General features: G+C 41.1%; 1 protein-coding gene across 4 annotated transcripts in view; it reads right to left on the bottom strand.

Moving 5' to 3' along the window:
* ZNF609 (zinc finger protein 609) overlaps positions 1 to 16,796 on the bottom strand; it is a 69,556-nt gene that overhangs the window by 38,286 nt on the left and 14,474 nt on the right. For 2 of the 4 annotated variants that reach the window (XM_026709471.2, XM_087941471.1), the window contains exon 2: positions 10,687 to 11,570. The exons of 1 other annotated variant lie outside the window; for it this stretch is intronic. In XM_026709471.2, the coding sequence (XP_026565256.1) occupies positions 10,687 to 11,439 (753 nt within the window). In that variant the 5' untranslated portion in view covers positions 11,440 to 11,570. Of the gene's footprint in view, positions 1 to 10,686; positions 11,571 to 16,345; positions 16,498 to 16,796 lie in introns of those variants that run through there. One more of the 4 variants, XM_087941472.1, reaches the window with a different exon arrangement.

The raw sequence follows: 16,796 nt of genomic DNA on the forward strand, positions 1-16,796 counted from the left end.
TCACAGTTATAGCAAATTGTTGCTCTCATTCATATCCACGGGATAGTCGGATTTTGCCATTAAAGGAGAGATATAAAGCAAAATGGAATTCTTTTCCAATCTGAGGAATCCACTATTCTCTCACCTAACATGTCAACTGCACTGGATAACACATCCAGTCAACTCCAGAATTTGTATAGTTTTTAAGAACTTTGACCTACCGTTGTTGAAAAAAGTTTTAAAATGATTAACAATAAAGCTCTAATATTTTTCAGAAGAATTTTGTGATTTCCAAACTAGACTAAGGATCGAAAAAGAATAGTTTTTTAACAAGTGATCAGTATTAAAATGGTAACAAGTCTTTGTAGGCCACCATGCTGAATGAATGGGGTGGAATAAACAGGATGACAGGAGAAAGAGAGACAATTTGAATAAACTGGAGATATCCAAGGATTAAGCAGATGATTGAGATCTGAGACTGCATTTACAACGTCAAGCCAAGATTTAAAACTACAATCTATTGAACAAGCCAGAGTCGCATGGTTTATATACAATAGTACAACATAATTTTGTACCTTACTAAACCAAATAAAAAGTCACATTATGGCTAGTATATGCATATCAAAGACATTTTTACAATGAGAGAGATTAGCATTTATTGGCATGTTCACAATATCACACTGCACAACATACAGCACCGTAATCCTTCACAGCCCTTCAGTCAGTAGAAAGAAAAATAGTTTAGGAAAACATTCACTCCATTTCAAATTCTTTAACTCGTGGAGGATTATTAACTGAAATGAATATATCACATGGAAATAAAAGACACTTATATGTAGTCTAAACAGTAATCCACGTCCGCAGAGTATCCTAAAATAAAATTCACTGAAAATACTAAAGATAAGATATGCACTTAAAACCATATCCATATGACTGCACTATTCAGGATATGTATTAAGATAATTTACTTCTAAGTAAAATGTGGTAAATCGGATTCATCATGTTGACTACAGTAAGTGTCTTATATGAAATATGCATGGCATTAGCAATACCTGTAGAGGTGTCCATTATAAGAAAATTATTGTAGTTTTTTCTATTTTATTGTCACAATTTGTTCTTTCTGCTGAAACTTTTGGATATGCAGCATAAGGAGTATGTGTTAAGAATGAATATATGTGTCTAAAATTGTCTTCTCCAATGTAATGTTCTTCAACTGCAGATTAAAATTCCCAGAAACCCCTGACAACATGTTTATTTGAGAAAAAGGATGTTCTATAACATCCAAGATGAATCCTGATTATAAGTCTTGAAACTCCATCAAGCATGTTATACACACTGGCTGTAATAAAAATATAGGAAATACCAGAAGAATACAAAAACACACAAATAATTTATTTATTGAATGTCAGTTTTGTGGACACACAACTCCTCTTTGGTTATGTTTCACTGGCTTACCTTAATGTTCTAAACGGCTTAGAAAGAATCGAGAAGACTGTGGATGTCTTAACCTACTCAATTCATTCAGCAATTGCTATTTGAGGCAGAAATGCCAAGAATGTCTCTGCATTGCAAAACCTACCAGACTGGCATGACACAAAAGAACCTCAATTGGCAGAACCACTGGCACACTGGGAGCACACGTATAGACCTGGGTATTATGTTTAGCAAGTATTACCTGCTGGACAGAGATTAACAGAACCCAATTTCGCAATTTTTTTTTAGATGAAACAAATGTTTAAATCCTGTTTCAAACAAATCCACATTCAGCATACACAACAGAAAATGAGCCCCAAATAATTCAGCTCTTTGAGCAGTTTTCAGTTCTGGAACTGCAGAGGGAAAACCTGCTTTTTGTATGTTAATACTTGCAGCATTCTTATATTTGAATACAATGTAGATAAGAGAAAGTAGAAAGGTACATGATTAAAATGGTTAGTTTTGCATTTAACATTTCTTTCTTTAAGCAAGCAAAACTGCATCCGTCTACCTGCCCTCGTTCATTTCCAGAGGAAGCTTCATGGCCAATATTCTGTTAGGGTATTGCAGTTGATGGAGGCTCCACCATGGAACCCAGAACCAAAGGTTCCCTATTAACAACAGGAAAACCTCTATTTCCTTAGGTGTAGTTGTCTGTATTATGTTTTTGCTATTATTCCCCTGCTCAGGAACCCAATAGCTTGCCAGAGCTTTTCAGCTGCAGCCGTTAGTTTCTATGAATTTGCTGCTTTCCCTGCCAACCCAGGGCTGGCCCATTTCCCAGGCACGGGCAAAGGCACCAGTTTTCCCCTTCCATTTACTGACATATCAAATCCTTCAAAATTACCTCCTCTGGCAAGCAGACCTGAAAAGCAGAACAAACGCCATCTGCCTTAATGCCTGCTAGGAGTGTCCAGAGGCTTTAAATCAACTATGCAATACCTTTAGGGGCTTACTAATACAAGATGCAGATGGGTACCGAAACGTACTAACAAATCTGGAAAACACCAAAAAGGAAAAATTATGAAAAATGTTCTTTTGTGGAAAGATAACGAAATTTCAAGCTATCACTAAATGCATCCCATCTTAAATAATAGAATGAAGAAACTAAGCAAGGTTTCAGAGTTCCTTTGGAAAGCACTCAAGTAATCCATTTTTCCCTTCAATCTCTTTTATTTCACCTCAGTCTTCTGGGTTGTGTCCTGATGCACAAAGGAGTCTGACTCAGCACACAACTTTCCATCTCCAAGGGAAGCTAAAGTGTGCGGTACCCGATTCCTTATTTCTTAAGACACAATTGGCACGCCAAGACTAACATGAGGCCCAAGGGCTGTTCTTCTATCTCAAACACCCAACATATGTCACATATGCAGGAGATAGCTAAAAAAATGAAGACCCTACTATTAAGATTAAGACTAAGACCTGTTAGCAGTGGGGCATCTTTAGTGCCAACTTGTATCAGGGAGAATATACATATTTTTAAATTGTCAGATGCTCTGTTACATCATGGTTTTTTAAGAGAAGCATAAAAATATATTAGATATGCTTTAGGAAACCTTATTTTGAACAAATATTCTTTTGACCATGCTACATTAAACCTTTCCTTGACAATTAATATGTTATCTTCACATTAAACCATAAACAACCATTTTAATAGCTTAATGTACTCTATGAACCAAGTAATCACAATAAGCCATAATGCTTTTTTTTTGTTGTTTAGTGTGCTGTGTGAGCTACTGCTGTTTACCATGTTTGGTGTTTTAGCATCCATAATAACCACTGCCTGATTGTGATTTAGAGAATAATTAATTAATTACAAACGTGCCAAATGTTTTAGTTTTTTTCTATGAGCACAATGGTAATCTTAAGAGGCACCACTGCCTTTCTTGTTTGGCCTAATGGAGATAAAAAATAGAATAAGGTATAATGTGTTTGGCTAATGTTATTGCATAAGCAAAAATAATTCTCCCATAGGTTGAGTGATGTTTTAACAGTCAACAAGGAAACTGAAGGCAAAACAAAACCATTGGAAAGAATTTTTCAGATCATTATTCTTTTGCTGGAGGCTAACAGTGGCACTGCAGATAAGTACAAGGCAACAACCCACTGCATAGCTCGCAGGCCCTTTCACAATTCAGAAAATGCACAAGGCACAAGGTAACAAGGCAACAACCCACTGCACAGCTCACAGGAACTTTCACAACTCAAAAAATGCTGGAATGCTGTGAAAAAGAAATGGTGGCGATGCTTACCTAGGATCATAATAAAGATTTGATTTGATGAAATGGTGATCTCGGGTGGACTGAAGTAGTGAGCATGTAAGCATGTATGTCTCATAAGGAAAGCAGAATAAAAATGAAAAAATCATTGTGTGTGTATGGGTGTGTTACTTCTCACTGAATGCATCTCTTCCACTCACAAGGTTGAACAAGAACAGTGTATTTTTTCAATTATCATAAGCCTCCAGAAAGACTCATTTTAAACCTATGGCACCTCATGGTTGATGGTACATGTCTCTATACGCATACTGGGTAATGCACCAGATTTCGGCCTGGTTTCTAAAACAAGGAAGCAGGAGGAAGGTAAGGAAATAAATCTTCATTTGCAAGTCTTCCAAAGGCAGTTAGCAGCTTATTCATGCATTGCTCAGGGAGTACAGCAAAAGGAACAGAGTCTGAGCAGCAACTGGAAGCTCCAACAAGACAGGAACACCTTCTGGTGCATTCCAGAAATATTTAGGTCAGAATGCAAATCAGGCAACACACCACAGCAAGTAAGTGGAACATTGAGTGCAATAGTTAATAGGTGGTGTCTCTACCACTAGAATGGAAAATAAAAATGAGCGCAACTACCATAATAACGCCACACATAATTCCTGGCCCCTTTGCAAAAACTACTGGCCTCAAAATGTATCGGGCGCATTGGGAATTCCAGCCACGAATAGCCCTTTGGACTGATAGGTGGAAGGGAAAAAGTAAACGTGAATACCAACAGCAGTCAAGACTTGAGTGTATTATCTGCTTGGCTACAAACTGTTTTTAGTAGGAATGGGTATATTTACTGCTGCTGGCATGTTTAGAATCACAGCAACTGACTGGCACCACTTAGCGAGAAACCATAGTACGATAAGCATGCCTCTACTCCAGCTCGCTGGCCTTCAGCCCTTGTCATCGGGAGCAGTTGCCTGGCTAGAAGAAAGGAAATTGATGGCTTGGGAAATTGTCTGTGACAAGCCGCTGCCCTTTTTGTCACATCTCCAGGAGAAAAGGGGATGGAAAGCTTGTGGCTGTACTTAGCTCTGCTTTTTTTTTTCTTTCTTTCTTCACACTGAGGTGCTTATGGCGAAGGCTTTGCCCATTATTTTTCCAACAATCCCATAAACACCATATCCCTCCAGCGATAAATGTGTGAGAACCCCTCCAAATGTCAGCTCCCCTCAGCTATTTCTAGTGTTGTTATGTTACTCCTCTCACAGCCGCCCTGCATTCCCTAATTGTTTCTTGTTTCTAAACCACTGAAGAATACTTAGAAATTTTAACATTTCAAAGTATAGATAACATGAGAGGAAGGGGACTCGGAAGGCACAAGCTTTGAAAATCATCTCTCCTCCTTCCAGACAGAAGCACGGATTATTATAACCGTTCATTACAGCCAGATGTTTGGACGGGACATGGCATTTTTGCCCATCTCTCGAATCTTTCTCAAGGACCTGGGATGGTGTTAAAGGTATCATCACAGGATGTAAGCAGCTCCAAGTAAAGCTGCCTTTTGCAATTAACCGATGGGGATTCTGTCAATGCCATATTATTATTATAAACATCTGCCTACCTCAGGTCCTTGGGAAGGGCTCAATAGGTGGACAAAAATGCCAAGTGCAACATGATTCCTCTTAAAAGATTAAGAGGACATGCTACCAGTTAATCTGCAAGCTCAGGCACAACTATTTTGCTTAAAGAAATACTTAAAAGGTAATAAATCCACTCTAAGCAAATAACCAGTAGAAAGCTCTAGGAATTTAAGGAAAAGAACAGATAGAAGCTTATCTAATCGTAATAGTTTCAGCATAATAAAAGGATTTGTTTTGAACTTAGGCTCCTGCGATTGTACACCACACCATCCACTAGAAGTATTTATTTGACTTTAAATATGTAATCTTTCATCTCTCAAGTTACACGGCGTGTGTGCCCAGCCTTTTGGCTTGCTTGGGCTGCACTGGGTGAAGAGGAATTGTCTTCGGCTGCCTACAAAATATGCAAATAGTTGAGGTACAAAGTGACACTACACATTTTCATTTTGTTTCTGCCACAAAGAAGGGAGGGTTTCCTCCCCAAGTTTAAGAGCCATGATAATTTCAACTGGGCCCATGAATAATTACTGACAAATGCTTTGATTTATAAATTGCAATTGGTGCCTCTCCCCAACTATGTTTTTTAGTCGGAGAGTAATGGAGTCTCCTAGTCCTTGACAATGATAAAGAACGCATTCAGAATACTACGTGTGCAAAACTAGCTGCCTATACATACCTCTACAAGAAGCTTATTAAAATCCTATCTTCCTCCATTTAATAGCATCATGTCAGCACCCCATATCTCAGAGGAGCATGCTTTCTCTCCACCCCACCCCACCACTCTTAAATTAAAACAAAGCTGCACCAGAACCAAAGGGGAAGGGAAGCTGTACTGTCTACTGGTCATTCCTTGTTCTCCATTTATCCTAAGTCAAAGCAGACAGTCACAGCAGAGAACAATGATAACAGATGGAGCTGCCAGTCCACTAGATTGTTCCTCCCACTCTCACAGGCACTACAGAAGTTGTTGCCCCACAGCAAGAAACTGCCATTTATTGTGCTATTATCAGCACAAAGCAGTACATAGCCAGAGTACTGCCAGCTGCCAGCCACGTAATCTCTGAGCTGGCAGAAGGACGTGAAGTGGCATTACGCTCAGACAACAGGCCCCTGATCTTCCACTTAGTTCTTTCCCAAGGTCACGGGCAAAAGATCTTGTCACCCCCCCAAAAAAGGAAACCCCCCCCCACAAATATTGGCATTATACTTTATACAAACATCTATCTCGGTGGTGGCTCCTGTGCCAAAAATTGGGCTCCTGTGCCAAAAATTGCACGCTCGCGCATGCACACTCGCATGCCAGAACACAGAAGGCAATGTGCGTTGGGGGGGTCATGCCCCCTGCACATGCACGCATGATTCCCCCACCCCCTTACCTGCATTGCGCCTCCCAGCTGATTTTCAGCCTGTTGAGGTCTTTTCGGCCTCCCAGAAGCTCGAGGGAAGCCGCTGCAGTCTTTGGAGGCCGAAAAACAGGCCCGTTTCATCACTTCCTGTTCCGGAATACAGGAAGTGATGAAACGGGCCTGTTTTTCGGCCTCCAAAGACTGCAGAGGCTTCCCTCGAGCTTCTGGGAGGCAGAAAAAGACCTCAAACAGGCAAAAAAAATCAGCTGGGAGGCGTGCACGTGCATAGTGAGGTAAGTTTGCCAGGGGGGCTCTGCATGCCACCTGTGGCACACATGCCATGGGTTCGCCATCACGGATCTATCTCCCAATTAACACAACAGCCTGAGGGAGAGATTTACAAGGATGAGTAGGATCTTTTCTGATGCACGCAAAGTCTCTTCTGGAAAACTTTCTCCCCAACTATTTCATTTTCTATTCAGGCCCAAATTTGATGGATAGGATTCTGCTAAGGTGCCTTGAAATGGACTCTGTTGCTACTTCAATTTTATAAAGCTATGCCTGATTGCCAAATTCAAGCTAAACAGTTTTTGTTAAATCCTTGCCCCTCCAAATAAGTTGGAATACAGCTCCCATTGGATGTGCTGCCTGGAGATAACAGAAGGAGAAAACAAGCAAGACTTACAAGCCATGTTTCCCTGTTAGGTTTACCACAGGCCATTTCTGTGACTATAAAAAGCAGAACCAGCTTTATGTTCAATCTGACAGGGCTAATCCATTTTGTTTCAGAATCTGGAATCTAAATTCCACATATTACAGAACTGTCACACTAGTTTTCTGTACACATCTGTTAGCTTGAGAAAAGGCATCACACAGCCAGTCTTTTTTCTTTATACCATTATAGAGGTAATGACAGTAAGCTTCAATATAAATGCAAACCATTACTTATATTCAATAGGAAACAAGTAAACTAGCTCAGTAGTAGGGCAATAAACATGTAGCGAACAAATGTCTCTATTCACTTTTTTTAAAAAAAATATCTGCCAACCCTCCAATATATGCTATTTTAATTGTATACCAAAGTATATTCTAGCTCATCGCAATGATAGAAAGGGAAATAAATTAAAATATACTAGCTCTATACCCGTGCTTGCTACGAAACTATGTGATCGGGCTTAGTTTTGGGGGATGAAAATAAGGGGGGAAAATTGTGCCTCTGCCTACCAGCATCCATCAGTATTCATCTGGATAGCGTCCTGTCCGTGTGTGAGAGAGTTGAGGGCTGTTTGGAAACTGAGACAGTATTTGCTGTGTGAGCAAGAAGGAGACAGCAAGGAGCCTGAGCGTGGCTTAGCTCAACTGTTCTGTACTAAAGCTGCTTGGTGCTGTGAAACTAAAACTGAAACTGAAACTCCTCTCCTCGGCTTGTGTTTTGCATTTGGAAGAGATTTCTTTCCAGGTGAGGAGGGGGAGTAGAACTCCTTAGCATCAGAGCATATTAATAATAATTTACAAAATACTAATGCTCTGATGATCATTTTGAAAAATCCTTTCTTAGAGAGCCCCTAGAAGCCAAGAGGAATATATGTGTCAAATTTCAAGTTTGTTAGGCTTTACGGTTCTGGAGATTTTGTGATGATGCAGGAGTGATATTTCGCTTTTATAGAGAGAGACAAATCTTCCCTTCTTATACAAGAGTCCTGAAAATGCAGATTTCGGCTATTAACTATCAAGAGGCTTCCACAGCACTTAAGCCAGAATCTGTTTTCTTTTTCCTCTGCAAATAGCTCTTGCCATAAAAACCATGATAGGAAAGTGATGAACCTTGACAGCACTCTGGAGAAAATGATACTGAATAGGCGTTTCCCCGCCTCCCCCCCCTTTTTTTTACAGTGTAAGCAAGAGCTCAGTCCCACTTCAGCAGCCATCTGGAAGGCATCAGGCTGGGAATGGCTACCCTATAGTCGAGAAGCAAGTATTCATCAATCCTATTTGACTTCTCTTGATTCCCTGTAAACCCAAGTGGTAGATTTTTGTTTCCTTTATGAGATACGTAAGTAGCTATGTGCATTTTTTTTTCCTGTTTCTCCACATCAATGTTTCCACATAAAAATAATGATACAGCTAAAACCAAGGCAATGTATACACACATAAAGTATACATACATGTACACATACACAAAGTGTTGCTATTTCCAGAATCTAGGTGGAAGAAGGGAATAAGCTATCAGCTGGGCTACAGATCTGATTCTCTGAGAGCCATTAGCTTCAAGCATTTCCTAGACTAGCACCTGAAAGGTCAAGGAAGCCTTATGCACAATCCACGAAGATGCTCTTTCCTCCTCAAAAACAGCACGTTGCTATAAATAATTCAGTATGGGCAGGTGACACTTCATAGATGTGCTGGGAGAAGCAGTGGCAGAAACAATATATCAAGTTATACAGCTTGCACAGTCTGCTTTTAAAATCTCTTGATGCAACCAAGCGGCTTTGTGCGTTCACTCCTTCTGTTCTTCCTAGGGATACAGCTAATCCTCAGTTAATGACCACCCATTCGACAATCGCTTGACGTTATGATGGTGCTGAAGAAGTGGAAGTCATGATCGGTCCTCTAAATTCCGGCCGTCCAGCACCCCCGTTGTCACGTGACTGCAATCTGTGCACTTGGCAATTGGCTTGCGCTCTCAACGGCTGCTGTGTCCCACGGCCATGGGGGTCAACGTTTGCAACATTTCCTATTGGCTTTCCACAGACGGAATTAATGGGAAGCCGGCAGGGAAAGTTGCAAGTCATTGTGGTTACGCCTTCCTCATCCAGCAGCAACCACCCCCGGCCCCCCTCACACTGCGCTTCCCACCCATGCAACCTCCCCACCTGAGAGCCGCCACTTACCAACACGCTAGGCTGCTACATGGGACGCGCAACTTTCCTCCTGTCTTTTCCACTGACTTGGGATTGTTGGGAAATGGCAAAAAATGGTAACGAGCTCCTTGCTAAACAATTCATGATCCTTGCTCAATGGTGGCAATAGGGATTGCTGGGGTTGCCACTGCGGTCACGAGACGCCCCATTTTACAACTGCTTTGTTTGTTGACTGAACTTGTGGTCCCAATTACCGTTGTTAACTGAGGACTCCCTGTCGTGAGTCTTCCCTTCCTCTCCAGATATGTGCCTTTGCATGAACAGGCTGAGTTACAGAATAAAGCCTGTATCACTAAAGTCACTGCAATTCCATGCAAACAATATAAGGAACAGGATAGGCAGTTCCCAGGTTGTCTAGCAGCAACAAAGAGCTATTAATAGTTACACCTTCGTCATTCCATCAATTGCCTTTCAGAAACAACCATTCACACCAGCAGATTAAAAACTATTAAAAATCAGCCTTCCAGTTCTTCTGGGTAAAGAATGACATCCACTTAACTATCAAGGTTTCAGACCAAGTGACACCCTGTAGCAGTGGTGGCTAAACTTTTTGGGCTCCTGTCCCCAAAATTGTGCGCACGCCCTTGCATGCCATCACCCAGAAGGCAATGCACGCCCTCCCAAGTCTCCTGCGCACACAATCCCTCTTACCTGCACTTAGCCTCCCAGCTGATTTTTGGCCTGTTTGAGGCCTTTTTCGGCCTCCCAGAGGTTTGAGGAAAGCCTCTGGAGGCTTTGCAGGCCGAAAAACGGGGCGTTTCATCATTTCCGGAAATACAGGAAGTGATGAAACGGGCTTATTTTTCGGCCTGCAAAGGCTTTCCTCAAGCCTCTGGGGGGCTGAAAAAGGCATCAAACGGGCCGAAAATCAGCTGGGAGGCGCGTGCATGCGCAGTGAGATAAGTCTGCCTGCGGCTTGTGTGCCGGCGCAAATGGCTCTACATGCCACCTGTGGCATGCATGCCATAGGTTCGCCATCGCAAAACAGCATGTCGTATAAGCTACAGGACAGCATATTCCACCTGTTGTTAAGAAAAACACCGTGGATATTAATAATCTCTTGGTTTCAAGCAAAAGCAGCATCCAAGGAATCCCCGAAAACCAACCTGTGTCTTACCTTCTCCGATTTGACTTTTTTGAGCTGTCGGCACTCGCTGTCCCCATCTTCCAGTTCTGATTTAACTCCCAAAGGATTGAGCGCAGATCCCGTGTCAATAGCTATACCTCCAAGCTGCTCAGCAGCAGCAGCAGTCGGATCAGATCCTTGGCCACCATCATACTGCCCAACCCTGACCGCCAAGGCAAGAGGTTGGAGTACAGTGGGCTCCTTTTCTGCTGGAGCAACCACACCCTCACTCCTTTCTTTCTTACTCTTGGAAGAGCCACCTTCCTTCTCCTTCTTGGAGTTCGCCACGCTACGAGAAGTCTTGGCTGATTTCTCAGAGCCCTTGGGGGCAATGGTGGTCACCAAACCCCCAGAGTTCACACCATCCCCTGAGCGCCCCTGAACCTCCTTCTTGCCAGTAGTCCCTTCACTTGGCGTAAACAGGGAGGATCCTGAGGCAGCCTTGCCATTGTCCTTGCTACTCTTACTCCGTTTGGATTTGGATTTGCCTTCCTTGTTCTGTGGACCTGGCACTGGAGTCACAAACTTGATGTTCTCTGGTAACGTCGCCACAGCATTCGGGGCTGGCAGACCCACCTCCTTGGAACCAGACATTTCCAATTTCTGTTGGTCCTTCTCCAAATCCGCGTCCAGGTCAATGATGAGATTCCCTACTCCAATGTCCCATTCATCCCCACTGTCATATGTCTCAACTGGGTTTGCATCCACTCCTTTCCCTCCGGTAGCTCCACCGCTCAAGGACATCTTAGAGTTAACCACCACCTCAAGGTTCAAGCCTCTTGTCTGCTCCTTCAGCCTCAGAGTGTGAAGTAGCAGCTTCAGCTATGTTCTCAAGCCTCCAGTGATCAAGAAGTACCCAGGTGATAACATAATGGCTGAAAGGAAAAGCAGGGACAACATATGTTACATTGCTGTTTTTTAGGAAGTGTGTTTTAAAATCATACACAACATACAAATGTGGGAAAGGATTTTACATGCAGATGTAAAATGCCCAGGCAGAGTAATATCATCAGCCATTCCTGCTTTAATTTCAGGCTAAAAGAAAAATTTGAAAGTCAAATCACATTAAATTATTTTCATAGGATTACAGACTCTACTCTTACATCGAGTCAAATAATTTTATAAATTTAACCAGTATGTGTATTACAATAGGCAGTTGCTCTCTACGGTCTCTAACCTTCCCTTCATTTACTATTTGGTTTTTTTTATTAGGTGCCTGGGAATGAATATGAGATATTCTCCATGCAAAGAATTGGCTCTTCTACTGTAGTCTATCTGTCCTATATATCTTAGATTACATACCTTTTTTTTGCACTAGTTACACGGTACACATAAAATGAATACAGGATCCAAAGGACAAGGACAAATTTCTCCCAAGGTACCACTTTTCAAAGGCTACAACTCCATCCCCCCCACCCACCCCAAAATTGGGCACAATATTACTGCATAATAGAATGAAGCTCAATTTTTTAAAAACAAAACAAAACAGAAGTGTACCAGGCTTCATTTTGAAGAATAAAAGCAACCTAGAAAAGAATGGAGACAATCTTGCATAATTCAAATTAGGTCCAGCACAGTCAATATGCTTATTTTTAAAGAACAATATCCCCTTATATCCTGATAGCTGCCTGCTCAATGTAGCTGATATACACACCCCAGATTCCGTTACCATGAGCCATAATGACTTGAATAAGAGACAATGTTATCTAGGTATTTCACATCACCTGAAAATTGTTTCTTCCAAAATCCTACATTATCTACAGAGAAAAGGAAAAACTACATGATTTCTCCTCCACAAATCGTAAATTTAATGTAACAGACCCAGAAATATTAAATTTACTGGAAAGTGATAGTAATAGACAAGAAACAAATTAGAAGTCCAAACTAGGTAAACGGTCTGATAAACATAAGAACAGTATAAATTAGAACAGTGAGAGCTATGTAGTGAGAAGAACTGCATTTGTAGGCCAGATTAATACTTAGGTGTTGATTCCCATATACTAGCCTGTAATGATTCTTAGCCTGTAATGATTCAGTGACCATCGCACCTTTGGGAATAAGTGACATACAGATATAGTAAATAAATAAATCTTCGAGAAGACTGTGCCCTGGGGGATAAATGAGGGGAAAGCCAGTCATTCCGTAAGATAAGACAATTATATTTACAAGGTGTAATTAGCACATGAAATAGCATTTTCCCTGCAGTCAGCCAAATGCCAGCAAAGGGCATTCTCAGGTGCACCTATGAACCCATGGCTGCCCCTCCATCTGTGGCTTTCTTTAAGCATTTTTGTCTTTTGCTGTTCCATTATAAGAAGGAGATACTGATGAGCTGTACTTATAACACATGGGGAACACTTAAGAGAACAAAACAGCAATACTGTTTTTTACAGAGATGGATACTGTATTTTCATTTTATTTTTTTTAATTCCACGAAGCACAAGGATTCTGTTTTAGTAGCACAAGGATGCAGGTTGGTAAAATAGATTAGGAGGAAGGAACAAGGTATAATATTAGCAGTTAATTCATATGATTGCAGTAGCTGCACTATTTTCCATTCATTCCCCTCACAGATTCTCCGATTTTGGCTGCTAACAATCTGTCTCTGACAGGTCATTATGGAGATTTTTAACCTCGGGAGCCGAGATTTGGTATTAGAGCAAGAAATTTTAAAAAACGCAGCAGTGATTTTGCCTTTACGGTAGATCAACGCAGAAGCATAAGCAGCTGCAGAATCCAGAATGGCTTTGTAAAACGGCAGCCTATCACTACCCCACCTTTTGATAGAGTACATACCTTACAGTATTCTTATTTGTCTCCCTGAAATATTTTGGCTGATTGGCTTGTCACATCTTGTCCCTAAGCCTTTATTCCTCTAAGGAGATCAGAAGCAACCTTCTTCCTATTTGGCGTAGTTTTAGAGAGGGGGCAGAGCCACAAAATGGATTATCGACATGCCCCATCTCTAAGCACTAATAGAACAAGAAACGTGTCCTACAGTCAGAAGAGCGGGTACCTGTGCATACTAACACTCTTTGAAATTTTTTTTTGCTGTTTTTCAAGAGGTTGGAAGAGAAATTACAGCATTCTACAGACATTTCTGCCAAATTGAAAAGGCTTATGGGAATTAAGATTTGTAGAAGGATGCCTGCTCAGAAGCACTGCTGTATTAAATATAGCCCAAATCCATCTTCATAAATGTACCAGGAGACTGCATACATGGCTTATCTTAAACCAAGTTAATAATGTGGTTACTATTAATAATTAAACCACCTTGGTTTAATAGGTCTTTATAACTCACAACGATTACCTTGATCCCAAGGCTGGTTTGCTTGTAAACATAAAGCATCGTGCTTTTTAAGGAGCTAGTGTTGCAATACACAAAATTAAATTGTCATACTGAAAAATGGCAGATGACAGAATCTGAAGAGTTGCATTTCAGTCCTGATTATGTTAACAGGTCACAAATCTGGCATGCAGTGCTCAACTCCAAAGCAGGAAAGGAGCTTCAGATGTGGTTGATGTATTTACTGTATCTGCCAGAGGTTCTTTAAAGAAGACATACTTTTTTCCAGACTTACACATGGTCCATGGAAAATATGTTTACCATTAGCTACAGTGTAAGTTCTGGAAAAAAAACACCATTTTAAGGAGCTGCTGGCAGGCACAGTAAATCCACCCTTGCTGGATCTGGAATTCCTTTCCTGCCTCAGATCTGAATACTGCACACCTGGCAAATAAAAACAGGGAGTGTAAACTATCTTTAAGCCAGCCAACTCTGTCAGTACTAAAAAGTAAATACCCTCCTCCGTGGCAATCGTATCTTTGCACTCATCACAGAAAACAACACACTGCAAACAAATGAGCTGATGTTGCTTTTTCTTATATCTCACAATTGCGCTTCTGTCATAAATATTACCTGCATTCAGTATCTGAATGCTTAATAAAGCAGACTAGGCTGTCATCGTTTGATCAGTTCAGCAGAAGCACACATTTTAAGAAAATTGGAAAGGTGTATGTGAAAACTTTGGATTTACTACCTACAGACTAAATAAGCAGTCTACATTCAAACTCATCTCAAGCTACAGTAATTACAAAATAGTTTCACCTACAGCAACACAATCTGATTCTCCAAAATGTTCCTTCTCCCTCCAAAATCAACTGTTCTAGACAAAATATTTCTATATTGTTCCTCCTGCGTTCACAGAATGGCACAAAAAGGCTACCTATAGAAACTATGTCTTGCCTTGTAAGACAAATAGCAATAGCACTTAGACTTATATACCGCTTCACAACTCTCTGTAAGCGATTTACAGAGTCAGCATATTCCTCCAACAATCTGGGTTCTCATTTTACTGATCTTGGAAAGATGGAAGTCCGAGTCACCCTTGAGCCTGGTGAAAATCAAATTTGTGGCAGTCAACAGAATCGGTCTGCAAATACTGCATTCTAACTACTGTGGCATCAAAGCTCTATCAGTGCCACCAAATGCTTACTACAATGGGTGGAGTATTAATACTGATACGAATTAGGGTTCTTAATATGAATTCCACTTCTGGTGTCTTAGATCCATGCCTGTCTAGGCTTCTTTGGGTGTGGCTGTGTAGGTATGAGCGTGTGAATAATTTCTGCCTAAACTCTTGTTAAAGTAACCCACGTCCTCAACATCACTAAGATTACTAGTGTGCATGACCTGGGATTACTTTTGAAGACTACTCACACATTGGTCCAAAATGCAGTTGCCTATATAGTAGCAGGTGGGACTGCTACAACCATATCATACTCACATTTCAAGTGTTGCGTTGTTACATTGGCTTTCAATAGGTGCTAGTTTTAACCTGCAAGGTCTTATGAACCAAGTATCTTCAGGATACTCTCGTCCAATTAGAAATGCCTGTCCTGGACACTTGTTCTTGACTGGAGTGCTCACCATAACCTAAGTGGAAAAGGGTTACGGGAGGCTAGGGGTACTTTGCTGTGGTGCCCCCTACACTTGGAACAGCCGTTTCTCAAAGATCAGGTTGGCAGCTATACTGGCATAACTGCAGAAGGCAACTGACATGGAATTCTTCCAGAGAGCCTTCAAGCTGCAATTTGCTACCATGTACTCTAGAGTTGTGTCCTGGTTATCATATAGATTATCTTATTAATAATATTGCTTGTTTTATTGAATGTATGTCTGAAAACTTTACTGTATTTTTAATTTACTGTATTTTTACTGTAAAATGCAATGGATCATTTTCATCTGGGAGCATATGAATGAGCCTCAGTGGCGCAGTGGTTAAGAGTGCAGTACTGCAAGCTATTCCTACTGCAATTTGGCAGATCGAATCCCACCAGGCTCAAGGTTGACTCAGCCTTCCCTCCTTCCGAGGTGGGTAAAATGAGGACCCAGATTGTTGGGGACAAGAGGCTGACTCTGTAAACCACTTAGAGAGGGTTGTAAAGCACTATAAAGTGGTATATTAAGTCTAAGTGCTATTAAAAAACAACAGAAATAAAAATAACAGAAATAAAGTAGAATTTTGCTGCTTGTATGCAAGTCCCAATATTTAGTTTTGTTTAAAATTATCGCTGGAAAATGTAACTAATAAAATCTGTGGGTTCAGCCAGATGTCTGAAATGATACATCCTATTTATCCAACTGTACCTCAGCTTGCAGCTTGTGGCACGCTGCCCCTCCAGAATGTCTAGTACAGAAACCAGAAATAGGCATCCAAACCCCAAGAAATTACGGGGATCAGATAGGATCAGTCCAAGCATTGGAATTCTCCATTTCCTTCTGGCCATGCAGAATTCTACCTGTGCAAAGCAGAAACTGCATGTATTCACTTGTACAACTGGCAGTCTTCCAACGGGATTCTAAGGGAGGTCTTGGAACAGAAATACTGAGAGAGACAGCTTCTCACTTGGGAAAACCACACATATATGTAGGGCCAGACATAAATAATTTAATTCCATTAAAGGCTGCATGAAACCACCATTGACTGCATTTGCATTCTGAGGAAGAGTCATGTCACTAAAGAGCAACTTGAAAGTTGACTTCCAAACTGTAGCCTCTACGAAGACACCTCTATCAGAGCTTGCAGAGACTCATTCTG

The sequence above is a fragment of the Pseudonaja textilis genome, chromosome 13 (genome assembly GCF_049901715.1).
Source record: "Pseudonaja textilis isolate UNSWEBS1 chromosome 13, rPseTex1.2, whole genome shotgun sequence".
In the NCBI taxonomy this organism is placed as follows: domain Eukaryota; kingdom Metazoa; phylum Chordata; class Lepidosauria; order Squamata; family Elapidae; genus Pseudonaja; species Pseudonaja textilis.